The sequence below is a fragment of the Myxine glutinosa genome, chromosome 12 (genome assembly GCF_964187855.1).
Source record: "Myxine glutinosa chromosome 12, kmMyxGlut1.1, whole genome shotgun sequence".
Taxonomy (NCBI): domain Eukaryota; kingdom Metazoa; phylum Chordata; class Myxini; order Myxiniformes; family Myxinidae; genus Myxine; species Myxine glutinosa.
The window spans coordinates 10,622,886-10,650,123 of NC_136272.1; the positions used below are offsets into that span (position 1 = coordinate 10,622,886).

The 27,238-nt window shown below is 42.9% G+C and overlaps 1 protein-coding gene across 4 annotated transcripts in view; it reads right to left on the reverse strand.

The window, feature by feature from the left end:
- WRN (WRN RecQ like helicase) overlaps positions 1-27,238 on the reverse strand; it is a 124,684-nt gene that overhangs the window by 73,906 nt on the left and 23,540 nt on the right. For 2 of the 4 annotated variants that reach the window (XM_068133309.2, XM_068133306.2), the window contains 10 exons: positions 23,695-23,843; positions 23,411-23,557; positions 18,139-18,293; positions 15,428-15,911; positions 13,287-13,350; positions 11,862-11,940; positions 11,488-11,555; positions 6,801-6,909; positions 6,511-6,585; positions 6,203-6,285 (listed from right to left, as the gene is read on the reverse strand). In XM_068133309.2, coding sequence (XP_067989410.2) covers positions 6,203-6,285; positions 6,511-6,585; positions 6,801-6,909; positions 11,488-11,555; positions 11,862-11,940; positions 13,287-13,350; positions 15,428-15,911; positions 18,139-18,293; positions 23,411-23,557; positions 23,695-23,843 — 1,413 coding nt within the window. The remainder of the gene's footprint in view (positions 1-6,202; positions 6,286-6,510; positions 6,586-6,800; positions 6,910-11,487; positions 11,556-11,861; positions 11,941-13,286; positions 13,351-15,427; positions 15,912-18,138; positions 18,294-23,410; positions 23,558-23,694; positions 23,844-27,238) is intronic. The other 2 variants (XM_068133307.2, XM_068133308.2) reach the window with 2 other exon arrangements.

Here is a 27,238-nt window from a genome sequence, read left to right on the forward strand (position 1 = left end):
CGGCCGGGCCCCCACAGTACACTACCCCCAAGGGGCTCTCGTGCCTCCCCGGTCCCTCCAACAACTACCCCTGTTGGTGTCGATGCATGGGTCACACCTCCGCAACCCGCTACCCATTCCATACCACCACAACCTTGCTCACCCACACCTCGCACCTCTCGTTCCATACCCTCCGGACCAGCCATACACCTCACTCTTGGCCTCTCACGAACATCCGGGTCTATCTCGACCCCCAAGCTTATTAAATCACCTGGCGCATCATACGCACGACCATATTGGTCACCACTTACACCGGGTCCTCTTTCTCTTCGCTTCTCCTCCATCACCTGCGAATCCCTCATCCGGTTAATGAGCACATCATCACGATCCGAACACAGACTCTGGACCAATTCTTTTACCTCCTCTTTTATCTCTTTCTTATCCTCTCTCCGTCGCTTTTTAATTTCGCTCACCCCCTCTTCCACTTCTTCTAATTTCTGCTTCACCTCCTTCATCTCCTCGTGCGCCCCTTTAAGTTCTTCCTCTAACTCCACTTTATTTTTTTCTATGTGCTCCCGCACCTCCCGCTCTTTAACCTCCATCACCTCTACCACTTTGTTCATTTTTTTCGTCAAGTCCTCATGTACCGTCTGACACTCTTTTTTAATTACCCCTACGTCCTTTTTCATCTCCTTCTGCGTCGATTTTAACCCCTCTATTACCGCTGTGTTCTTCTTTACCTGTTCCCCCAACTCCTTTTGTCCCACTGTCAGTTGTTCTACTCCCAGCGTCAACTCCTCTATACCCCCTTGCAATTTTACAGTCCCCTTTCTCACCTCCTTCTCCATGCGCTCCTTACAGTGCCTCACCTCCTCGCGCACTCCTCCGACCTCCTCACTCACTCCTCTTCTGATCTCTTCTCCCATCACTTGCATCTCCTGCCCAGATGCCACCCTCATCTGCTCCATTTCCTCCCTGTGAGCATCCAGTTTGGCTTCTACCCCCATTCTGACCCCCTCTATCTGCTGCCCCATTTGGTTAACTTCCCTTTCCGCTTGGTCCCTCATGTCCCTCAATTTGCCTTCCATACTGTTTTCTAACCCCTCTACCCCTTTTTGCATCCCTTCCATTTGATTCTCTTGAGCGGCCATTCTGTTTTCTACCCCCGTTAACCCATGTTTTACTTCTTTTATCCCGTTGTCTAACCCCTCACCGGTACCCCTCGCTTCGTCCCTCATTACCCCCATTTGGTTTCCCATTACCCCCATTTGGTTTCCCATTACCCCCATTTGGCCCTCTAATCGCTCACTATTAACCCTCATTTGCTCACTCTGAGCATCCATCCGGTTCCCCAATCGCTCAATTTGGCTCCCCATACTCATCTGTACAGCTGCCTGTAGCTGCGCAATGAGGGCCTGTATGTCAATCGGCTGCATGTTAAAGCCCGTTGATACAGCGGCCTCGGCTACCACGCGCTCTTGCGAGGCGCCATTTTGCGCGCCCGCTACTTCGTGCGTGACGGCGCTATTTTGCGAACCTGCCGCCCTCACTGCTTCGCTCTCCTCTTGTCCCTCAATTTGGTCCTGGATCGACCCTACCTCACTCTCCTTTACCGGACCCCAGCTGTCTTGACCCGCCATAGCGCGACTTTCAAAATTCGGTTTTTTATTTTATTTTCGTAAAACAAATTCAAATTTCGCCGTTATAATTTCGCGCGGGAAACGCGCTCCGAATCGATTCTACTTGTTACCAATTTGGGCCTAATAAATTTAGTCCCGGGTTCGAATTCCACTCCTCGACACCAATTGTTACAGACGTGGCTTGGATGTTATTTACCGAGCGGTTTTATGGTATGACCACGTCTGCACAAGTTACCCGATTGTGCCCGAACGTTGACTAGTCGCGCGATGCTGGCTCAATAAGAAAAAGAAGACACCCGGCTGGATTACAATAACACAATACGACACCAATGTTTCAATTCTCAAGACCTCCGGAGGAGATTATATTCGTACGGAAAGGTCAGATTACAGGGGCTAGAGGTATAATCACAGAAAGACAGGCACTTAGACACACTCTTATATTAACCCCGGACAGACGACAGACAAACGGGACAACGGCTGACTCACACGGGGGTTGATGGCAGGAAAGCGGGTATCGATGGCTCCAGGTCCTCCTGGGCTCGGGGCAGGGTACAGTACGGTCCGGTCCGGTCCAAAGATGCGGGGAGGTATCGTCGCGCTGGGGGTGGCGGTGGCTTCTCTCTCCAAGCTGAGGCGCATCTGACGTCACATCCGGCGCGGGGCCGCGTATATCCGGCGGGGAGTGACACGCCCTCGGCTCGTTAGCTCCGCCCCAGATGGAATCGGCACGTTGCTTCTCATTGGGTGCGTGGGGGGGTTACTGGCTCCGCCCCTGACGAGGAGCTGACAGCCAGCCCCTTCGGGGTAACGCCGTGGAGCGCATGGTCATGGCGGGTAACCGAGCCGGTCTGAGGACGCACACTCCCCGCCCCGCTGTTGTTGTAGTCGTAGTTGTAGTTGTAATTGTTGTTGTAGTTGTTGTTATTGTTGTTGTTTGGGGAAGAAGATGGGAGGAGGTATGGGAAAGGTCCTAAACTCACTACTGATGCCATATAATCACATTCTGGTGCAACGAAGAGTCATAATTAATGGAGACGAGGCCTTAACTGACATAGAATAAGAATAACTAGGAAGATGTCCGAAAGTTGTCTACGTGTGGTGCGGTGGACCTGGGCACGACATTTAATGGGGGAATAAGGGGAAGGTCGGCTCTACTGATTGTTATTTACATGCAATGGGACTAGGGAATGGGGGATTGGGGAAAGTTGGGGAGTATTGGAGAAAATAGGGGAATATTTACAAGCGGATATGGAGGCCAATTTCCATATTCGCAACAATATGTTTTAACGGCATGTGTCTTTGGGGTAATTGTCATGCTGGAAAACAATGTTGTCACCAATTAGCCTCCTTCCTGATAGGATAGTAGGGTGTATTTGGATCTGCTTGTACTTGTCAGCATTAATTTGTCCTTCAAGTCCTACCAAATCAACAACATCGGCAACAGAAATACATCCCCAAACCTGAACCGAGCCTCCGCCATGCTTCACAGGATGCTGTGCACACATATCCTTCTACTTCTCACCAACCCTCCTTCTGGCATACACAGCCTTGTCTTCATTCTAAAAATTTAAAACTTTGACTCGTCACTCCAAAGTACCTTTCCCCACTGATTAGCATCCCAACTCTGATGTTCTTGGGCATATTTCAGGTTCTTGGCTTTGTTGCTTTTACAAAAGAATTTTTTGGGGATTTCACATGAATCGGGGCAAATATCTGCCTTACACTACACATTTTAATCAACCCGATGACTCAAAAGATGATATCCAAATCACTGCCATCGAATCAATTACAAATCGATCAAACACCACAATTCTGAGACGTGAGTCTTTTTGGATACACAAACTTCGGACAAAGCTCTTATAATTTTCAATTCTTATTTCTCTTTTTCAATTCAAATTAAAAAATGCATTTAATTAATTGTACAGTATTGGTTTTTCCTAAACTTAAATATAAATAATTTAAAGGATTGCTGTAAATGATGTTAATTTCACAACATCCTATATTCAACTTTATTTCAATTGTAAACCTCAAAACATAGTTCCTCTACCTAAAGCAAGAGCCTTAACCTGTAAACAATTGACTCGTTTCCCGACTGCACGGATCATCAGCTGGGCACTGTTCTTCCTCAAGGTTTCGATCCTTTCAGCCCAGGACCTCTCTAAATGGCAGATCCACAACCTCGATCATGGATCCACATCAATAGATGGTACATCAGTAGATCCACAACCTCAGTTGCGTCCAGGCAGTCAGTCAACTCATCAATGCAACATCACTTATTCCAACTTTACTCGCAATAGGATTTAATGTATTATCATGTATTTATAACTTTCCTTACACACTCGATAATATGATAATATCATTAAGTCATGCACATCTTACCCTTAAATACACCATATCTACCAACCAGCATGACCACACCACCTACCTCTGGATCAAACTGTATTTCGAATGTTCAAACTGTCACCTATAACGGTTTTTTGCATGCTGCAGTATCCTGGCAATCACCGATTCCGAGCAACATTGATTTGTCGTACGTTTAATTCTTATATTGTACTGTATTTACATAAAGATCTCATGAATAATATTTTTACTATTCATATTGTATTTTACTAATTCAAAGAACTAATAAAATTAATTTTACTAATAAAATAATAATAAAATAAGAAAATAATAATAAAATAAAAGAACAAATTTTACTAATAAAAGAGGAACAGGTTGAGATGGTTTGGTCATGTGTTGAGGAAGGATGAAAGTGACTGGTTGAGAAGAGTGATGGAAATGAATGTAGAAGGAAGTAGAGGACGGGGAAGACCGAGAAAGACTTGGCTAAAGATGGTGGAAGAAGAAATGCGGGCAAGGGGGTTAACAAGGAGAGATGCAGAAAATAGGGCAAGATGGAGAAGATTGTCATGGGGACCGCAAGGCTAACCCCCGCTCTAGCAGGGAAAATGGCCTTTAAGGGGGCATGACACCATTGAAGGCAAAAATATATATATTTTTACAAATATACAAATGCATCAATTAAAATGTTTGTTTCCTAGTATTGTATATACTAGGGCATTGCCCGTACTATATCTATATCTAAAATTATATCCCCCCCCCTCTATTTACATGAAATGGTTTGGTCCAAAGCGAACGGCTTGCGAGTACGGTGACAATCCCCCCCCTCTATTTACATGCAATGGTTTGGTCCAAAGCGAACGGCTTCCGGCGTTTGGTAAAGAAATCGCCATCGCGTGCACAAACGCGCAGGAAAGCGAATGAATCGCAAATTCGTTTTTATTAGTTGTAAAACATAGTTTAACGCCAACATAGTTTGCAAACGTGAAATAAATGAATACGCTCTCAAATGTGCCATCCGAGGCAGAGTGTGCCCGCCACGTTCGGCACACGCGATCGTTCGCTGCTCTCTGATTGGTTGAATCGTTTTTTGGACATAGCTCGGTAAGTAATTGTCCGATTAATATGAAACCTTGAAAAGGCACATCCTCGGGTCCCCAGCAATATACCTGGCAAGTTAAAAGTATATCGGACCCGTGGTTGTCGAGAAACAGCGGTCACAGACAAACAAACGTACAGACAGACAGACAGAGATTACTGGAATTATAGATAGATGTACCAAGTTTGAACGTAAATGGACTTGTCATAGAGAAGATATAAGCTGTAAAGTGGTAATTCATCATTTGTATGCATCTGGTTACCATGGTAACCATGCATAATATAATGCTATGTAATGTATACCAATGTAATGTTCATATATCAAGCAACATGTACATATATAGTTTTGCATATTTTCAATCAAGACATTTTATCAAAAAGTGCATTACTGTGATTCAGTGTTGTTTTTACTGTGTTCAGTGTAATGGGGAGCTTATATCTTCTCTATGACAAGTCCATTTATGTTCAAACTTGGTACATATATACAATACTAGGAAACAAACATTTTAATTGATGCATTTGTATATTTGTAAAAAAAAAATTTTTTTGCCTTCAATGGTATAATGCCCCCTTAAATGCATGTTGTTGTTGTATTGTATTTTACTAATTCGATTTGGTGTCTTTTTGTGATTTTAAAGAAAACTTGTTTTAATCTACCAACTGTAGCTCCCTGTGCTAACATACGTCTGACTAGTTGTTGTAATCTATTGACAAGTTCAGAGCTGTGTGTGGTTGCTCTCACAGTCTTAATTATTTCACCTACAACCGTACCATAAAATAGCTTTTTTGGAATGTTGCTGTCCAAGAAAGGCATTCGGACAATATGGAATGGAAAAGCATCTCGTTTATCAAATAATCTGTGGTGAAATTTATTATTATGTATATCAATTTGTAATTCTAGAAAGGAAACTGAAATGGAAGTTTGGTTTTCCTTTTTTAATTCAAGTTCTTTTGGATATATATCATCATGAAGCTGATCAAATACAAATCCATCATTAAATGCCAAAACAAACAAACACACGCACGCACGCACGCACACACACACACACACACACACACACACACACACACACACACACACACACACACACACACACACACACACACACACACACACACACACACACACACACACACACACACACCTGGGCTCTGATGCAACTCCTGTAGCAAGGTCTTGGCATTTGTTGCAAACTCCGGTGTCATATATGCCACACAGTATTTCCCACTATCACACAAAGAAAACAATATTCAAATTTAAGAATCACATTAGAATTACCCCACAATGATGGTGTAGTTAAGGTCATAATTTTGAAGGACCTTGCAGTAATGAAGGTTCACACACTAATACAATTATTACATTTAAAGATACAGAAGTTAGAGAAGTTGAACATTTTAAATTATTGAGAGAGGTTGAACACACACCTCTAAAATCAATAAAACCCAAACTCACCCCTTGAGCTCATTCAAAACTTTAGCGCTGTCTCTTTGTGCTGAGCCAAGATAACAAGCAGGAATGTTTGAAAGTCTGGAGCACACACAGGGAGCCAACTACTTTGCAAACACGCATAACATAAACGATCGGTGCACATCAAACAGCAGTGGCCACGTCAAACTATTAAACCACCAAGTGGACTGTATTGGCGAAGCTAAGGTGCACCACAACAACCTTTTACCTCTTATTTGGTAAAAACAATGTGCAAATGGGCCAACAAAGAACAAACGGGTAAATAGCCATTGCACCTTAAATGCAGAACCTGATCCTCCATGAGCGCAATCAGAGGTGAGATTACCAGCACCAGATTGTTTGTGAACACAGCTGGGAACTGGTAACAAAGACTTTTACCATAACCTGGAAAATAACCAACCAAAAACACACACAAATTCCATTTAACACTGCATCACTTGCAGGAAATTTGCATTTGCAAAAAGGTACAGGAAACGGTGCTATGTAATTAAAATGTTTTTAAAAACCAAAACCGGTGATCTTTGGGTTGTTCTGTTTGGTTTTTCATATCTGAGCACTGGATCACAATGCTGGAATCAAAGGCTCAATTTCCACATACTCAATTGATTTGCCAATTGTCTACAAATGACAAATTGTTTCGACCAGAAACTGCTTCATAATACTCCAATAAGTTTGCTAAACACGATTTCACTTCAGTAAATCCGTGCCACCTGCCTTTAATTAGTCTAAATGTATTTCAATGGTTCCCCATCCGATACCAAATCAATGTCTCCAACATATTCCTCACAACTGAAGTTAAACTAACAGGTCTGTGGTTCTCCAATTCCTCTCTGGATCCTTTATTAAATAACGGTGTTGCTTTATGCTATTCTCCAATCCTGCAGTACCTGTCCTGACTGCAATGAGATGTTAAAGATATTGGTTAATATCACACTTATCTGGTCTGATAGCTCCCTCAATACTCATGGATGCATATTAAATGGCTCTGAAGCTTGAGTATCTCCACCACTTAAGGTGGACGGAGGTTATGTTTTTCACCCCGTCTGTCTGTCTGTCTGTCTGTCTGTGAGCACGATATCTCAGAGTTATGGATGGATTCGGGTGAAATTTGGTGGACAGGTTATGTGTGTGACAAGAACGAATTGATTCAATTTTAGTGAAGATCTGGATACGGATCCAGATATGAGAATTTTTTACTTTTTTTTTTTTTTAAGTGATTCTTCATCTTTGATAGATGATGCTAAAATGATATAGAACACGATATCACAAAGTTATGGACGGATTCGTGCAAAACCTGGTGGATAGGCTGGGTGTTGATGAGGACAAATTGTTTCGATTTTGGTGGTGAAGATCTTGATCTGACCTATCAGTGCATTCCACCAAACGTAAACTGTTCAGCCTGGTGGAGGTATAGCACTCTACAGAGTGCCGTTCTAGTGTTCTCTTCGTTTTTGTAGCTAATCTTTACTTCTTCCACTTCGACCTACATCTCAGGTATTAAACCTTCGAGAGGTATAAAACACATGGACACTGCTAGGACTTCCAGGAAAGAAGTTGGTATTTCAAAAATGTGGATCTGGGGTGAATTAACGGGGGTAGAAAAGATCAAGGTTTTGGATGGGGGAAGATAAGAGATGGTGGTGAACAGCTGTTTTAAAGACCTGGAGGGAGGAGTGGGATTGAAGAGAGTGGGGGAGTTTGTTCCAGAGGTGGGAGAAAAAAGGAATGAAAGAGTGAAGGTGAGCAGAGTCTTGATTTAGGCAATTTCACCAGAAGAGGGTTGCTGGCAGATCTTGTGCGACCTGTAGGAATATTTGGGGGACAGAGCACAGACAGAGCTGGGGAAGCATGGCCGGAGAAGAGTCGGCAGAAAACAGGAAGAAAACGAACCTGTCTGCGGTGAGTGAGTGAAAGGCCCTCAGAGAAAGGCCCTCGGGAGATACCAAAGATCCTGAAAGCTTTCGTTTCAACAGCGTAAAGCCGAGCTAGGTGTGAGGCAGGAGCACCAGCCAAGAGGGGAGAGCAGTATTCCACTGAACTGTGGATGAAAGCCTTGTATGTTGTGAGGAGCTCAGGTTTGCCAAGGAAGGACTTTGCACGACGGACGATGCCCAATTGGCGACTGGCTTTGGAGACCAGCTTGGAAATGTGGTTTTCCCAGGAAAGATCATGGCAGATAGTGAGACCCAAAAGCTTGAGTGACAGAACTTCTTGGAGAGGATTGTTGAGAAAGTAGATGGGACGGTTGTCCAGTCAGTCTTTTCAGAGAGACAAAGTGAGATTGTGAGATTTGTCAGGATTGAAAGACATGTTCCACTTGTTTGACCAGTCTGTGATTTTTGTCCAGGTCTGCAGAGAGTGAGGAGGCTGCAGACTGCCGATCTGAGGGATGAGGAATGGAGCGGCAGAGAGTGGAGGCATCAGCAAAGAGATAGAGAGGATTTTCCAGAGAGTTGGAGAGATCATTGATGAAGACCAGAAAAAGCACAGGGCCCAGAACACTGCCTTCGGGAACTCCAGCCTGAACAGGAAGGGGAGATGAGAGAAATCCACTCAGGGGCACACGTTGACTACGACCGCAAGCCATGCATGGAGATTTCCATGGATATCATAGGAGGAGAGTTTGGTGAGCAGAGCGGGGTGCCAGACCGTATCGAAGGTACATGATATGTCAAGGGAGACAGCTTTGATTTCCTGTTTGGCATGGAGGACCTCCATCCATTGTTGAGCCAGTAGAAGCAGCATGTCCAGAGTAGAATGACCTGGTCTGAATCCAAATTGATGATCCGAGATCAAGCCATTGGAGAAGAGGAAGGATTTGATGTCAGATGCGATGATAGATTCCATGACCTTGCTGATGATTGGGAGCAAGTTGATTGGTCTGTAGTTGCAAGGATCTGTTCTTGCACATTTTTTGTATAAAGTGGTAATGTTGGCCGATTTCCAAGCTGATGGCAGATGACCTTGAGCAAAAGAGAGGGTGAAGAGAACAGAGAGAGGGTGAGATAGGGTGGCAGAGAAGGATTTTAGGACCCGTGGGCTGATGCCGTCTGGTCCAGTTGCAGAATCAGAGTTGAGGTTTGACAGAAACTTCTCCATCTTTACAGGAGAGAAGGACACAGTCCAGGAGCAGCTGGGTTTGACTGGGTAAGGTGCGTACAGAGAGAGATGGGTTCGGGACACAATATTTTGAGGCAAACACAGAGTTGAGGCATGCGGCTTTTTCACATGTGGTGTCAGCTGTGTAGCCGTTTGAGGCAAGGGAGGGGATGGAGGGGGCACAAACACGAGAAACATATTTGACCAGATGCCACCAGGATTTGGAGGAGGGAGACAGGTTTGAGAGTTCAGTCTTGAGAGCAGAGAGATATTGTTTCCTGGCTCTTCTGAGGGTAGACACACACTTGTTCCGAGCTTTGTGAAAGGAAATGAGATGGCCCTCCTTTGGATTTGCCTTCCAAGTGGCAAAGACAAGTTGTTTCATGGCAACTGCCTCACCACAAGCTTCAGTGTACCATGGATGGGAGGACGGGTATGAAAACTGAAGATGAGATGGGATAAATCTGTGCATGAGAGAGAGCAGTTTGCTTTGGAAGAATTCTCAGGAAGAGTTGATGTCAGAGGCAGTGGAGATGGGAGACCAGTCCAGATGATTGATGGCTGCTTTAAGACCGTGCCAGTCAGCCTGAGTGAAATGCCAGACTCGTCGGCGTTGAGGCTCTCTGAGAATGGCCAGAGAGATGTCCACTTTAACAAGCAAATTATCAGAAGAACCAATAGGAGCAGAAGTAGAACAGCAGACATATGCAGGGAAGTTTGTCATAACCAAGTCTAGAAGAGAAGATACTCCATTGACTGAGATCCGGGTCGGGAAATTGACAGATTGTGTCAGTCCCAGTGAGTCGCAGAAGTCCTTTGAGCAAATCTGATTTGAGAAAATTTGAGCAAAAGAGCTTGAGCAAATCTGCAAGGAAGAATGGGAGTAACTCCACAAATCCAAATGTGTAACGCGGATACAGACACATCTAAGAAGACTCGAAGCTGTAATCGCTGCCAAAGGCGCTTCTGTGAAGTATTGACTCAGGGGGCCGAATACTTATGTAAATTAGATATTTCTGTATTTTAAATTCCCGCATTTTAAATTATTTTATCGATTTTTATATAAAAAAAACAAATTCCATTTTGACATTTATAAATTATGGGTAGATCAATGACAAAAAAATCTCAATTTAATCCATTTTAAATTCAGACTATAACACAAAAAATGCGAAAAAAGTCGAGGGGTGCGAATACTTTCTGAAGGCACTGTATAGTTATACGAGTCCGACTCCAGTCCTGACCTATGTTGTACCATTTTGTACTCGTATTTTGCACCCAACCTTGCACTCATGAACACAGTAAAGGCAAACACCCATGGGAATAACCTGCACCTCCTGGCAGGAATTAGCTGAAGAGCATGACTTTCATTTGCGCCATTGGAAAACAGTTGATCATACTTCTAACAAACCCGTCTTCGGCTATTTTTGTACCTTCAACCTTCTCCTTCACAGTCTAGGAACTCCGTTCTCACAGGATTTATTGAATGCATTGGGCTACTCTGTTTTTTTGGACTTTTCTACTTATTTTAGTCCAATACTGCTGCCCAATTCCACTAGTTCATTCCATCTTTCTTTAGCCTGGGCTTCTGAACAAGTTTTCAACAGCAATGTTCCCTCCAATCCCTTAAAAGTGGCATTTCCACACTATCTCATGCTGACCTTCTTGTACCTCTTTGGTGCGTTTTCTACTTTATTGAACCTGGCTCAGTATCTACCTGGTGAAACAAGATTTATTCACAGTGATCCTGAATTGCAATTTAAGAGATTATGTATGTATTATATGTCGGAAGGCTCCAGTTGTCGTTCCTGTATCAACAAGCATAAGCGGCATCACCAAACAAACAATTGGATAAGCTCTACACACCTGTTGCCATGATAACAACATTGTCCCGCCGCTCTTCCAGGAGTGAGGTAATCACCTGCCACTGCATGCTGAAGGAACATGACATTGGGGTAATTAATACATGAGAGTAAACAGTCAGCAAAATGAACAAACAAATGAAGCAAAATATGAAATTAAATAAAAACAATGCAAACCCTTTCTCATCTCAGCTCTTCCACGAGCCACAATTTAAAATAATAATAATAATAATAGTAATAATAAAAGTTACAGGCCCAGTTACAGGCCTTTTTACAAGTTACAGGCCAACCCTATTCTTGATCAAAACATACCACACACAAAGTAGAATAAGGCATTGGCCAAGCAATAACGAATAATAATTGGAAAAAAATACTTACGGTTTAAACAAGGAGTGACCAAAAAATGTTTTTAAGCAGGTCAAGTGCTCTGTCCTGGGGGGTTCAGGAATGTTTCCTTCTGTAGAGAAAGTGAAGAAAGCCACAGACGGCAGACGTTTCAATGCAAGCCAAAGACAGAGGAGATTAGCCACTGCACTTCGTTTTCAGAATGAATGATTGGTACTTTTTTTTTTCTTTTTTTTTTTCTTTTTTACAAAAGCAACTTTTGAGGTTGCATATAACCAAAAGACAAAATGCAGGCATCTGCTTCCTCATTCATTGCTGTGCTTCGAAGGTTGTGAAAATGATCAAGTACTCATTCAATAACAACGAATTTTCTCATTTCCTTATACGTAGTGTGTTCAAAAAGTATCCGACCTTTATTTTTCGTGCGTAAAAAAAAAGAAGCTAGGGAGGTGTTGATTGGTGCACGTATGTAGGCGATCCTAATGCGCAAGCGTGAATTTTTTCCCACCTGCAGAAGCTGTCATTCGACGGCAGACCGCCGATGAGTGAGGAAATGTAAGTGAGCGCCGTCGGATTTTCGTTTTTAACAAAATGACGGAAAAACTTGAACAATGCTACTGCATCAAATTTTGTGTAAAGCTTGGCGATGTTGGATGCTTCCATTGTGATGACTGCAACTTGGTTTCTGGGTCGTACCCATAAACCCAGGACTCAACGCCAGTGATCACTGTGTTGAGGAAGCTGGGATCGCTGTTCAGTCTCCAGCATGTCCTGTGCGATCTCCAAACGGAGTTGCTTCTGCTCAATCGTTAGCAGCTTTGGTACGAACTTCGCTGAGATTCTCCTGAAGCCCAAATCCTCCTTCATAATGGAATGAACGGTGTTGAATCTTGCGGATCGTTTCCACTTGGGAATCGCCAAGCTTTACACAAAATTTGATGCAGTAGCGTTGTTCAAGTTTTTCTGTCATTTTGTCAAAAACGAAAATCCGACGGCGCTCACTTACATTTCCTCACTCATCGGCGGTCTGCCATCGAATGACAGCTTCTGCAGGTGGGAAAAAATTCACGCGTGCGCATTAGGATCGCCTACATACGTGCACCAATCAACGCCTCCCTAGCTTCTTTTTTTTTTTACGCACGAAAAATAAAGGTCGGATACTTTTTGAACACAGTAGTATACACTCAATCATAAAGGCCCATGGAAAACCTAATTGAGAGGATCAGCATCCGAGCTATGGAGGAGAGGCAATACAGGATGGATATACAAACAAGGTAAGTGGGGTTAGAAAGAATCCAGAGTCTATCCTACAGTCAAAAACTTCAAATAAGCAGTAAATGAAGAGGTGATTGGAGTTCTGAGGTCACATCAGGGCATTTGCGATGGCATTTCAATACAAGGAAGAATCAAATTGAATGAAGCATGCTCAGCATTCCACTATTTTATATCATTACTCACCACTTTTATCATCATCATCATCATCTGTCATGCTTGCAGAAATATCTGATTCCTTTGGCAATGCCTGAAAGCCAAACCCAACAATAGTCAAGTTATGGTTATGAGACAGCAACAGGAAAGATGTTACAAATCATTATTGCTGCAAGCACTACAGGTAATACCATAAATTGTCATGCACAACCCGCACTTTTTATTTTTTTTGGAAAAATCAAAAGTCAGGGATGCGGGTAATACATGGCAATGACAAATTTGGACATATCACATGACAAAATGACCTATTTGCAATGCTTAACATGTCATTTCTTTCACTTAGATACACATTGGAATAACTTGTAATATGTCAGGGGCTAGCGGCTAGGGCGGCTAGCGGCTAGCAACAACCCTGGTGTTGGGCTAGCGGCTAGGGTGCCGGCTTAGGATCCTAGGATCCTGGGTTCGAATCCCGGTCGATCGCTGAATTAATGCCAGGGGGGTTGACTCAGCCTGTCATCCTTCCGAGGTCGGCAAATTGAGTACCAGTTCACTGGTAATTCCCTGTTTGTCGTTAAAGGCGGCAAAAAGGGTTGGCATCAGGAAGGGCATCCGGCCGTAAAACATTGCTTCAAAAAGGGGACCAAAAAACAACAACAACCACGGTTCCCGAAAAAGGCCAACCCCCGCTTGCGGGGAAAAATGGCCTCTAAAGGTGGTTATGTCAGGGGATCATGTTTTAATCAGGGAACGATAAATTGCAAAGCAACCTGTCTCAATAAAAATAGTCTTTATTGACTACCTTCTCGGCTTGTGCTGTGCTTGTTTTGAGCGATTGCGTTTTTTGAACATTGTAGCTGACACCCCATTTCAGAAAGCTGTTGATGATTACCTGTATTGTCAAAATCTAGCCCGATTGACTGACAGACTTTTGACATGATTGACATGCCTTGGTTTCATAAAAATGTCGCATTAATCAACAGTGATTAAATCTTCTTTGGTATATACAATACCTTCCTTGATCGTCCCACTAGCCGACAGCAAAGCCCGCTTCGGGGTTTCAATAGGTGGCGCGGCTTTTGCTTATACATACACTCAAGATGGCACTATTGTGCGGCAAACACTAGCCAAAGAAGGATCCACTTAGCCTGCCGGAGGATATATAACCAATGAGGCCGAGATGAAACATCATCATTCGTTCTATCTTGTTTGAAGTATCAAGATGTCAAGACTTTCCTTCACCGTTGCTTTCAAACTCTCTGTGTGCCAGTATGCAGAAGAGTTTGGTAACCGGGAGGCTGGGAGGAAGTACGGCCTCGATGAATCCAACATTATGCGTTGGTAGGCATCAAAGACAACCCTTGCGAACATCCCAAGAAAGAAGAAGGTACCAAGAGGCAAGACAACCAAGTGGCTGTATCTGGAGGAGGGCGTCAAAGCTTGGATTCACGAGAAGCGGTCCAACGGCGCACGCCAAAGCGACGCTTGCGCTGAGACTCAATGCGAGGAGCATTGCTGACACACAGCTGGCATAAGCGACTTCAAGGTCAACACATCATGGGCTATCCATTCCTCACCACATCCACATTGCGCAGCATTTGCCGGACGACATCTCGGACAAGACACTGTTTCACCAATTGATCCTCTGACATCACCAAGACATGGCTACCCCATGCCGCATTGAGAACACCGACAATCGATGAACGCTTTTCAATCGATGAACAAGTCAGACTAATTATGTGGGGCATAATTGTCAGTAGTTTTATGGCCTCGCATACCTTCAATACCATCAGCATGCCACACTACCAGTTGTGACTTTCTGGCAAGAAGACTCATGAAACATCACACTTTTTGGTAAAGCTATCAGTCTTTAAACAATTGTCGGATGGTGCGCAAAGCAGAAATATAAAAACAGTCTTCATCTTGGAAATTAGAAAATTCATGAATCATTTAAATTATTAAAACATTGGTCATCCATCTGCGATTGGTCGAAATCTTCATAAAGCTTAACAAGGGGCTTCTATTTTGTCAAGTTTATTTTGAATCCACTGTCTATCCTATTACATATTACACTCAAATATACACAAAACAACCAACCCATGTACAACTACGAAAGTATTAAAGCAAGCGGAAGAAAAACATTGCAGCAAAATTAAAATATTTGTAATTACCGTTATTTTATGTTCAAGCACATGATGGTCCAAGTTATCAGCTTCATCCTCCAACTCAAGATCTGAATCTCCAAACCCTCTTTCTATCTCGGTGTGCAAATGTTCGACATCTCTCAGCTCTACGTTCAAGTTTTCATCGTTCTCTTGACCAAGGTCAAAGTCTCCAGCCATTGCTTCTTTATCCTGATCCAAATCCTGAACAACCCAATCAAACTCCAAGTCTGAATCGTCCACTTTGCCATCCTGGTCCAGGTCTGATTCTTCATTTCCCCTCTTCTTTTTCGTGACTGATGCACACGTCTTTGGTCCTGTTACTTCAGTATCATTTTTCAAATTAATGCTTTGTCCACGAGAAGCCCCCATTGACGAATCCAAATTATATTCACCCCTCTCAACATTTAGAAGCCTTTTTGCCTGAGGTGTCAATTCTGGGCAGCTCAGTTGAGCGATATTGCTCAAAAAGTTGTCCACAGCAGATTTTGCCCTGAGAAACACAAAGAGGTTAACACCAAATGTGTGGACATATGATAACATAAACCAATCAATGAATCTGCCAATGGAGAGATATATTGCTGCAAAAATATGGCAATCACATAATTTATTAAAGGATTATAAATATCAAGACCAAATAAAGGGATACGTAGTTACGTACACACCAACAACAAGGCAAATACATAAATAAATAAATAAATAAATAGAGCATTTCCAGTTGGAGTCCACATAAACCATGAGATAAAATAGACCATCGTGTTTTTAAAATATAATTGAAGAGGGAACAATCTTTGGGAGTCCTAAAACCTGATTTGTCACAACGATCGATGCAATCTTTATTTAATTATCACAATGAGTAAAGCTTTATGAATTACATCATTATGCATTACAAAATAAACTAAGTTATCGATGAGAATAAAAAAAAACTATTGCTGAATTAGTACATAGAATATTCTTCTTGGGAGATAAAATTCCCACATTAGATAAAGCAACAATATGCTGCACAGAAAGTCTGACGAGAGGAAAATATTGGATTTTTGAACATTGAACTTGTTCAAATATTGAACAATCAAATATTGTTGAAAATATTGAACTTGAGTGAATTTCAAAAAGTGCAAAAACAATTGCCATGGGAAAAAAAAGAAGACATTTTTGAGGATGGTAAAATTACTGAATTCAAATGCAAGGTGGCCATCTGAGGTCACACAAAGAGGGTGGATTCTACAGCATGGCCCATTTATCCATCTACAATTTTGAACCCCAATAATTATATTGCGAAGAAACAAAATTTTACAGGATATTTTGAAAGATTGATGTCAAAATATGCATTTCGGCAGTGATCCTGCCCAATATATAACAAAAAAATATGCAATTGAAGGTGATATTTGGAGAATTTTTTTTATTTCACCTGAATGAAGATCAATTTCTAGGAAGATTATTTTCCGTTAGTAGTGCAGCATTTGGTTATCATTAAATAAATGAATATTGAACACCAAATACCTCTCCAGGACTTAATACAAGTGTTTTAAGGGGGTTGAGGGTGTCACGAGTCATGTACTGGAGCAGTTTACCCCAATTAGCCTCACTCATGGTAGAAAACCAGACCATTCACTACCCCTTTAAACTAACAGAATGCTATCAGGGATGCCTCTTCACGGTGGTTGTACCCCCCCCCCCCCCCATCCCCATGCAAGTCAGGAGCCAAATCTTCCCCCATCTTCCTTGCTGCACGGATTCAACAGGACAATACGGCCACGTGATGATTGGTCCCCATGGACTGGCCCTTTTCCTCTTGTCTCCTCTCTCTTTCTAAGCCTGTCATGGCATATCAATTATAAGTATTATTAGTATCATTAATAATATTATAAGTTTTAAATATAGCAAGCGTTTTCTGAATCTAATCCATATGCGAAACAGGAATGAATGTGACTCACAGTTATTATAAGTGAAGAAGATGAACAAGGAAGAGTTTTTGTTTTAAGCCCATCTATCCTCACCTTACTCAACTATATCATACTGTTTGCAGATTGCCAAGCATTCGATTGATAAAAAGATGGCGATCAGAATTGATGGCGAACATACATATGGCGTATAAATCTCCTGTAGGACAATTCTTGACAAATGGATGGACGGACGCATGCATGCCGAGACCGAGCTCCTTTTATTACCTCGGCCACCGAAGGTGGATGGAGGTTATGTTTTCACCCCTGTCTGTCTGTTTGTTTGTTTGTTTGTCTGTCGGTGAACAAGATATCTCAAAAGTTACATGTGAGTAATTCGTATAATCGTGGTCATGATATTTTAGCATTGCACCCCATCCTGATGAAATGGTCCGAGAAATGAATCAGCATACCGGAATAGCACCTCAATTCCCTATAATCGCGAACATTCAAGACCTGAAAGAGCAGATTCAAGCAGCTTTTGGAGAAATGACATTTGGAATACAACAAAAAGTGGTTTTGGAGTACCTCTGATTTCAATAAAATTTGTGTCATAAAAACTTTAAATATGTATCAATATACTGTAAAAGATTTGCTTGATTATTTTTCTTCGCAATGTAATTATAGGGGTTCAAAATTGTGTATAGATAAATTGACCACCCAGGGTACATTTAGACATCTGACTGATGAAAACATAAGAGTAAAATTGTAAACAGTGTTCTTACCAAATTGTGATTTTTACTATTGAGGAACACTGATGATGAAATGAGCTTTACTTACCGATGAAGAATCTCTCTGGACCTTTGCTTCATGAGATCTGCCGTACTGGTGCGGAAGCTAAAAGGTCTTACACGATCAAAAGCCAGCTGTTGCTCAGCATCTGTTTCTTCTTTCTTCTTCATAAACTCAAGCTTCTGATATATCAGTAAGCCAGCCTGTTGGCAAAGGTCGGAATGAGACATGATAGTACAAATCACATATAAATTAATCTGAGAGGGGAGAGATTTATTGATCATGGTTCCAATTATTTATTGATACCAATCAGCAATGTGTTTCGATGAGACAGTACAATACATCAAAACAACATAATTGGGAAAATACGTTTTAAAAGTGTGATGGATGGAACCAACAAAGTTTATTGAGGTACGCTAACCATTGTATGCTCTGCCCGAAGCATCTGGGGGTACCCAGTTTCAGGTCATTGGCACAACACAAAATCAGAAGAAACTAGAACTGCACTCTTCGACATCGCAACATCTACCGATATGACTAGACCCACACGATTAAATCATTATACATACTGTATCTGTACCAAATTAAATTTAAATCCCTTCAGCTGTTCTCAAATATCACATTTTTACCTGACATGACCTCTGACCTTTGATGGTGAAATCTAATCATTTCATCATAATATATACTTATACCATGAATGAATGAATGAATGAATGATCGTTTTAAGGCCATTTTCCACGCTAGAGCGGGGGTTAGCCTTGCGGGCCCCATGACAATCATGGTTCCCTGTTTGAGGCAATGTTTTTATGGCCGGATGCCCTTCCTGACGCCAACCCTTGGTCACGCTCTTACGATGCGCAGGGATACGGTGTACCTATTCTAAACCGGGGTACACAACGGGATCATTCATCCCAGCAAGCTGGTACTCAATTTGCCGACCTCGGAAGGATGACAGGCTGAGTCAACCTCCTGGCGTTAATTCAGCGATCGACCGGGATTCGAACCCAGGATCCTAGGATCCCAAGCCGGCACCCTGACCGCTAAGCCAACACCAGGCATATATACCTATATACTTATACCATGTTTGGTCAAAATCCTATCACTGCTTCACAAGTTAGTGCAGTAACAGAATTTTTACCTAATCGGACCTCTGACCTCTGACCTCTTGACCACATAATCTAATCCGTTTATCTTTACATCATTATACATAATTGTACCAAGTTGACTTGGTTCCCTACAGCCGTTCCCAAGTTAACGTGGCAACAAAAACCAATTGCAGACACCTTTGACCTCCTAAAGCCAAAATCTAATCAGTTCCTCTTTTCATTATTGTACATACCTTTACTAAGTTTGAGTTATCGTGGTAACAAAATAATTGTAACACATGACCTCTGATCTTTGACCTCTTGACCCCAAAATCCAATCAGTTTATCGTTGCTTTATAACATACTAGCAGAAGTACCCGGCTTTGCCGGGCGGGGGAGGTGGGGTGAGAGGGGGGTGGAGGCGAAGGGTAGGAAGGGGAGGGGAGAGGGGGTCGAGGGGGGGATGGGGGAGGGAACGGGAGGGGAGGGGGGGAGGCAGGAGAGGAAGGGGGTCCATATATATGCTGGTGGGTGAATGTGGCGTTCATCACGTTTCTGAGTTCAGTGTGATGCCGATCAGGAAGAAGAAGAAGCCGTATTACCAACATCGTACACTTATGAAATCGTTTGATTTATTTGTATTCAAATGTCTGGTGATTGTTTTGTATTTATTTATGCGAATGTGTCCTTGTATATAACTGTCATTAATTTGAAAAGGCTTAGGCACTATCGAGCAATTTCTTTTTTTTTACTCCAAAAAAACGATTTTTTTTTTATCATTATTATTTATTTATTTTTTTGCCTAAAACACTCGAGCAGTACCTGCACACTAGCACACTAGCATAAGTACCCGGCGTTGCTGAGAGAGGGAGGGGGATAGGGGGGAGAAGGATGGGAAGGGGGGGGATGGGGGAGGGTGGTTCGGGGGGTTGGGGGGAGGAAGGGGGGTGGGGGGATGGGGGCGGAGGGTGGTTCGGGGGGTTGGGGGGAGGAAGGGGAGGAAGGGGAGGAGGGGAGGACGGGGGAGGGAGGAAGGCAGGGGAGGAAGGGGGTTCATCACCTTTTCGTTAAATATATGCTGGTGAATATGCTGTATTCACCAGCATATATGATATATGCTGGTTAAATATATGCTTTTGAGGGCACCTAAAGGTGGTTTTATATGCTGGTGAACGTGGCGTTCATCCCGTTTCTGCGATAAGTGTGATGCCGATCAGGATGAAGAAGAAACCGTACTACCAACTTCGTGCACTTACGGAATCGTTTGATTTATTTGTATTCAAATGTCTGGTGATTGTTTTGTATTTATTTATGCGAGTGTACATGTATATAACTGTCATTAATTTTAAAAGGCTTAGGCACGATCGAGCGATTTTTTTTTTTTTAACTCCAAAAAAACGATCTTTTTTTCAAAATGTTTTTTTTTTTTGGCCTACAACACTGAGGCACTCACTGATAAACCTCTGAAAGTTTGACGAAGATCCGTTTAGCCATCTCTGAGAAAAATGGCGACACACACACACACACACACACACACACACACACACACACACACACACACACACACACACACACCAACAGCTCTCTTTTTTCTCACACACACACCTCTCAACCTCTCACACCACACCACACACCTCTCAACACACACCAACACACACACAGCAACAGCTCAACAGACCACCAACACACACACCAACACACACACACCAACACACACACACACACAACAAACCATTTTTTTTTTCTCTTATATAGTAGAAGATAATTATACAAAGTTTGTTCAAAATCCCATCACTGGTTCACAAGTTTATGTGGCAACATAATGCTTACTTCGTCGGTGGAGGCGTAAAAAAAAAAAGACAATTATGATGGAGATCAAGCTGTTATGAAGGATTATGATGGACTAAATGTGCACAGGGCATTTCTAAAGCACGGGCCTGTACCAAATATATTTCCTGTTCGTTGACCCAGATTTGCCTTGTAGTTTGTCCTGCTCACTGCTCCCCCAAAATTTGAGGGCTATAGAAAAGCAAGGCAATGAGGGGAAAAGACAATGCACCAATAGGGCAACAAGCATTGGGGAATGAATAAACAGGAAACCATCCTTTCAAAAATTGAAAAAGAAGAGCTTTCTGTACGCGACTTCAGTTACATGGACCATGCTCAAAGGAATATGGTACATTTGAGTCAATGGACACTGTATTTTTTATTGAATGACCAGAAGCGCTTTCAGAAAGATGGCCACATGGCAGATCTGAGGCGTTTGCTTTTTGCAAAGAAAATCAAAATGGCAGTGCCAAGCCGAGAGATGTGATACTTGGTCTGCCAAAGTTGTGAAAGATAAAATGGTCAAAAGAATACAATACTCTACAGTCTACACAAATTCTCATCTATTCGTCCACTGCTGCATTGGACAAGCAACGTTTTGCTTCTGCCAATTTTAATACAAAATAATGTTTTGCTCATTTTACAGCCATCGTGTCATCTAAGCAATGAAGCAGGGGAGCAAAGAAACAAACACTGTGCTTACCCTTGTATACAACACTGTGATGGATTACAGGAAGCAAACTGTTCTGTCACCAGATATATCTTTCATATCACTGATAAAACTAGATATCTGCGATCGAAAATCGCCAAGGGTAAGCCTCCCCCAGCGCCCGCGATCCAATGATGGCCATATTATTTTTGATCCACTATATGACCTTGACCTTCAGCATTTATGAATAGAGAGTAAATTAAGAAAATGTGTCCCCATCTAGAATCAATCGATAAAACTCAACATCCTGAAAATCGGAGGAAAATTATTCCGGTTATGATCAAAAAAGTGTCGATTATGTCACAATCCAAAAAAAGCAGGTCAAGGACACAAAGCAAATATCAAGTGCACAACTTCAGCGCAGGTGCACTATCATGATGCAAGAACATTTGGAAAGGCCAAGCGGTCTTTGAGATTTCTCATTGGAAAAATTGAGCGATGACACATTTGACCTTGACCTTTAAACCAGAGGGGCATGATGAGAACGAATCGCCTTTTAAGGACATTTTTCCCCGCATAGCGAGGGTTGGCCTTTTTTCGGGCACCATGGACCCTGGTGTTGGGCTAGTGGCTAGGGTGCCGGCTTAGGATCCTAGGATCCTGGGTTTGAATCCCGGTCAATCGCTGAATTAACGCCAGGGGGGTTGACTCAGCCTGTCATCCTTCCGAGGTCGGCTGAATTGAGTACCAGTTCACTGGTAATTCCCTGTTTGTCGTTAAAGGCGACAAAAAGGGTTGGCGTCAGGAAGGGCATCCGGCCGTAAAACATTGCTTCAAAAAGGGGACCAAAAAACAACAACAACCACGGTTCCCGAAAAAGGCCAACCCCCGCCTTGCGGGGAAAAATGGCCTCTAAAGGTGTTTTATTTTTATTTTTATATGGACCCCTTTTTGAAGCAATGTTTTATGGCCGGATGCCCTTCCTGCCGCGAACCCTGTTAGTCGCCTCTTGCGACACACAGGGAATTACCAGTGAACTGGTACTCAATTTGCCGACCTCGGAAGGATGACAGGCTGATTCAACCCCCCTGGTGTTAATTCAGCGATCGATCAGGATTCAAACCCAGGATCGAAGGATCCCAAGCCGGCACCCTAACCGCTAAGCCAACACCAGGCAGGGGCATGATGAGAATTAAGCGTAAATGCACGTTGCTCTAGGCTATCTAGAGAGGGCAATTTCATTCTTATCAGACAAACCTTAGTTGAGTTATGGGGAAAATGTCTATGATTAGTTCATAAACTTGAAAATTAGGTCAAAATAATAATGTGAACCCCACATATTAAGTTTATTCCCATTAATGATGCAAAATGTCATTCCAAAAAAAAGGCTCCAGGATACAGCTCGGATATTGGCAGAAAAAAGGAAGACAAAAAACAACCAAAATGGTGGTTTTGTACTCCTCGGGTCTAAGCATTTCTAAAATACCATTAAAACTGGGGGCACTAATTGTAGAAACAAATCCTACAACAGATATAAAAATCCCCCTATCCTATAGAGGTAAGCTTCATGATAATGTGCAAAGTGAGTGCAGGGACAACTGCGGTTGACAATGAATAAGCAGGCGCAACAGCACTTTTAGCACAATCAGTCATTGAGACGTGGTCACGATAATTGCTATATGATGCACCAAATGTATCTTTCTTGCATATTCGTTGTCCTCTTACTGTACAGTATCAATACTAATACATGAATACATACGTAAGCATCCTTCGCTGCATAAAGCTGTTGCTCATAACTGAGAGGAACCTGCTGCCAATTGCTGCACCGTACATCTCCTTTCGACAATGTGGATCCATAAAGGAATTGGGTCAACCCAGCAAGGCTCCAGCGTTGAGCACAATGAAACTGGAACAATGTGCAAGATAGAATTTCAGCACGAAGCCAATTTTAAAATTTTACGGACTGCTTCTAATGATTTTGAAAATATTTTGTCACATGTGGAGGTGTGGGAGGGGGGGGGGGGGGAAGAGGTGGTGTCCTACCTGCTCATTAGCCAGTTGTGATAGGTTCACAGTACCACGCATTCGAATCCCAAAGTCTCGAAAGAGCTTGTCCGCATCTCCATCAATTCCAACACCCACCTTTTTAATCGCTTCATCAGAGAGCAGCCGGTGGAGAACAGGAGGAAAGCCTGAAACAATATTGAAAAAACAAGGTTCATTTTAGTGATCAGCAAGGATCAAAGGGGAAATGATCTGTAGAGTGTAATGGCTGAAATAATAGTATACCTGAAACAAGTTGGGTCACCGATCAATATCGAGTTATTTAAACTTGGGAAAACCATCAATAAGATTGAGGTATAAAACGTGTTGCAAATATTAACCAGGGCATGCACCAGGCAATGGTGGGCCAAATAGCCTCATTGCCTTTTTTGAGGTTCTACAGGATCATTCGATGACGCCTGTCACTCAGTGTAGTCTCATGGCGAATGTAGACCGTGTATATTAATTTCCATTCTTCATACAGAAGACCTCGGTGTTGGTGTTGGGCTAGCGGCTAGGGTGCCGGCTTAGGATCCTAGGATCCTGGGTTCGAATCTCGGTCGATCGCCGAATTAATGCCAGGGGGGTTGACTCAGCCTGTCATCCTTCCGAGGTCGGCTAATTGAGGACCAGTTCACTGGTAATTCCCTGTTTGTCGTTAAAGGCGGCAAAAAGGGTTGGCGTCAGGAAGGGCATCCGGCCGTAAAACATTGCTTCAAAAAGGGGACCAAAAAAACAACAACTACCACGGTCCCCGAAAAGGCCAACCCCCGCTTTGCGGGGAAAAATGGCCTCTAAACGGTGGTTTTATACAGAAGACCTCGGACCTCGGTTGCGCCTTCAACCCTGGTGTTGGGCTAGCGGCTAGGGTGCCGGCTTAGGATCCTAGGATCCTGGGTTCGAATCTCGGTCGATCGCCGAATTAATGCCAGGGGGGTTGACTCAGCCTGTCATCCTTCCGAGGTCGGCTAATTTGAGTACCAGTTCACTGGTAATTCCCTGTTTGTCGTTGGAGGCGGCAAAAAGGGTTGGCGTCAGGAAGGGCATCCGGCCGTAAAACATTGCTTCAAAAAGGGGACCAAAAAAAAACAAAAAAAAAACAACAACTACCACGGTCCCCGAAAAGGCCAACCCCCGCTTTGCGGGGGAAAATGGCCTCTAAACGGTGGTTATACAGAAGAAGCCCTGGTGTTGGGCTAGCGGCTAGGGTGCCAGCTTAGGATCCTAGGATCCTGGGTTCGAATCCCGGTCGATCGCTGAATTAACGCCAGGGGGGTTGACTCAGCCTGTCATCCTTCCGAGGTCGGCAAATTGAGTACCAGTTCACTGGTAATTCCCTGTTTGTCGTAAAAAGGCGACAAAAAGGGTTGGCGGCAGGAAGGGCATCCGGCCGTGTACCAGTTCACTGGTAATTCCCTGTTTGTCGTAAAAAGGCGACAAAAAGGGTTGGCGGCAGGAAGGGCATCCGGCCGTAAAACATTGCTTCAAAAAAGGGGACCAAAAAAACAACAACCACGGTCCCCGAAAAAGGCCAACCCCCGCTTGCGGGGGGAAATGGCCTCTAAAGGTGTTTTTTTTATTTTTTATATACAGAAGATAAATACCGTAAGCACTCATCTACAGTCGTGGCCAAAAATATTGGCACCCTTGCACTTTTTTCAAATAATGCCCCATTTCTTCCAGAAAATTGTTGAAATTAAAAAATATTTTGGTATCCACATATGTATTTCTTTAGTTTGCAGTGGAACAAAACAAAACTAGAACAATGTGACTGTGTCGCCAATATTCCTCCGCATAGTCCCACAACGGGTAGATGCCATCACTCTGCATATGTATGTGTAGGGGATCACGTTTGTGAAGTTTCGTGTTGATCGGATAAGTTTCGTTTTTCTATCCAAGATGGCTGACAAACCACGTGACCTATGACATCATCATTTTCAAACTATATGCAACAGTAATGTTAGATAATATTTGTAAAATTTCACATCGATATGGTGAGCGGTTTCAGAGATATAATTATTTAATATTTTCCTTCAATCCAATCTGGCTGCCAAACCATGTGACCTATGATGTCATAAATTTAATATTTCAATACAAATGGGTCATAGATCATGCACATGCAATTTCAGATTTTTATTTTTTATTTTTTTTTGTATACAGAATTAAGGTTCGTGAAAGAGCTAACATTTATTTCACAAACAAATCAAACAGACAAACAAAATATATGAAAAGAGGGAGCGGTAGACAAGATGGGGAGAGAAGGGGAAGCACACAAACACAACATTTGAGAGCAGGGACATCGGGAGATGTGTGGGAGGGAGAGGGCGCTTGGGGGGAGGAGGCATGGGAAGGGGGGGGGGGGATGGGAGAAGTATAAAACACAAGGACACCAAGGACTTCCAGGACAGAAGTTGGTATTTCAAAAAAGTGGATTTGGGGTGAAATTAACGGGGGTAGAAAAGATCAAGGTTTTGGATGGGGGAAGATAAGAGATGGTGGTGAACAGCTGTTTTAAAGACCTGGAGGGAGGAGTGGGATTGAAGAGAGTGAGGGAGTTTGTTCCAGAGGCGGGAGAAAAGAGGAATGAAGGAGTGAAGGTGAGCAGAGAGTCTTGATTTTGGCAGTTTAACCATAAGAGGGTTGCAGGCAGATCTTGTGTGACCTGTAGGAATATTTGGGGGACAGAGCCCAGAGAGAGCTGGGGGGGGGGTAAGGCCGGAGAGGAGTCGGTAGAAGACGGATAAGTCTTTCTAAGCTAAGATCTAAGATAATCTAAGATTTTTAGGATAAGGAATTCGATTTCAACATTTTTGCCTGTTATACCACTTCACCTATGATGGTATCATTATCATGCTTTTGTTCCCCATTGGGAGTACTTGACAATGTGCCAAGTTTAAAATTTTTCCATGCAGTGGTTTCCGATAAATAATTGGATAAATTATTTGCTTTTAATCCAAGATGGCTGCCATTCCACGTGACCTATGACGTCACAATTATCAGAAAAACATTCTGCATGGGTGTCACTCCAACACAGAAAGTTTTGTCTCAATCGGACATATGGTTGCTGAGAAAAACGAGGTTTAGCCCGTACGGACAGAGAACCAGAAACCATAATGCCTACAGCGACTTTGTCGACGGAGGCATAAAAAGCTGAAAAAAACTAATAAATCTTAGCTGATACCACACAGAAATCCTAAAATGGCCCGGACAATATTATTGGCACCTTTTAGAAGTTGTGAGAAATAATTACATTTCAAGCAGGTGATTCTCCTTCACTTTTTTTTTTTTTTTTTTTTTTGTACACAAGATCGAGGCTCGTGAAAGAGCGAACATTAATCACACAGAAAGACAAACAGACACATAAAACAAATAACATCAGGAGCGGTAGACAAGATGGGGAGAGAAGGGGAAGGACACAAACACAACATTTGAGAGCAGGGACCGAGAGACATGGAGACATCGAGAGATCTGTGGGAGGGAGAGGGCTTTGGGGGGAGGCATGTGAAGGGGGGGGGGGGGGGTGGGAGAGGTATAACCATATGGA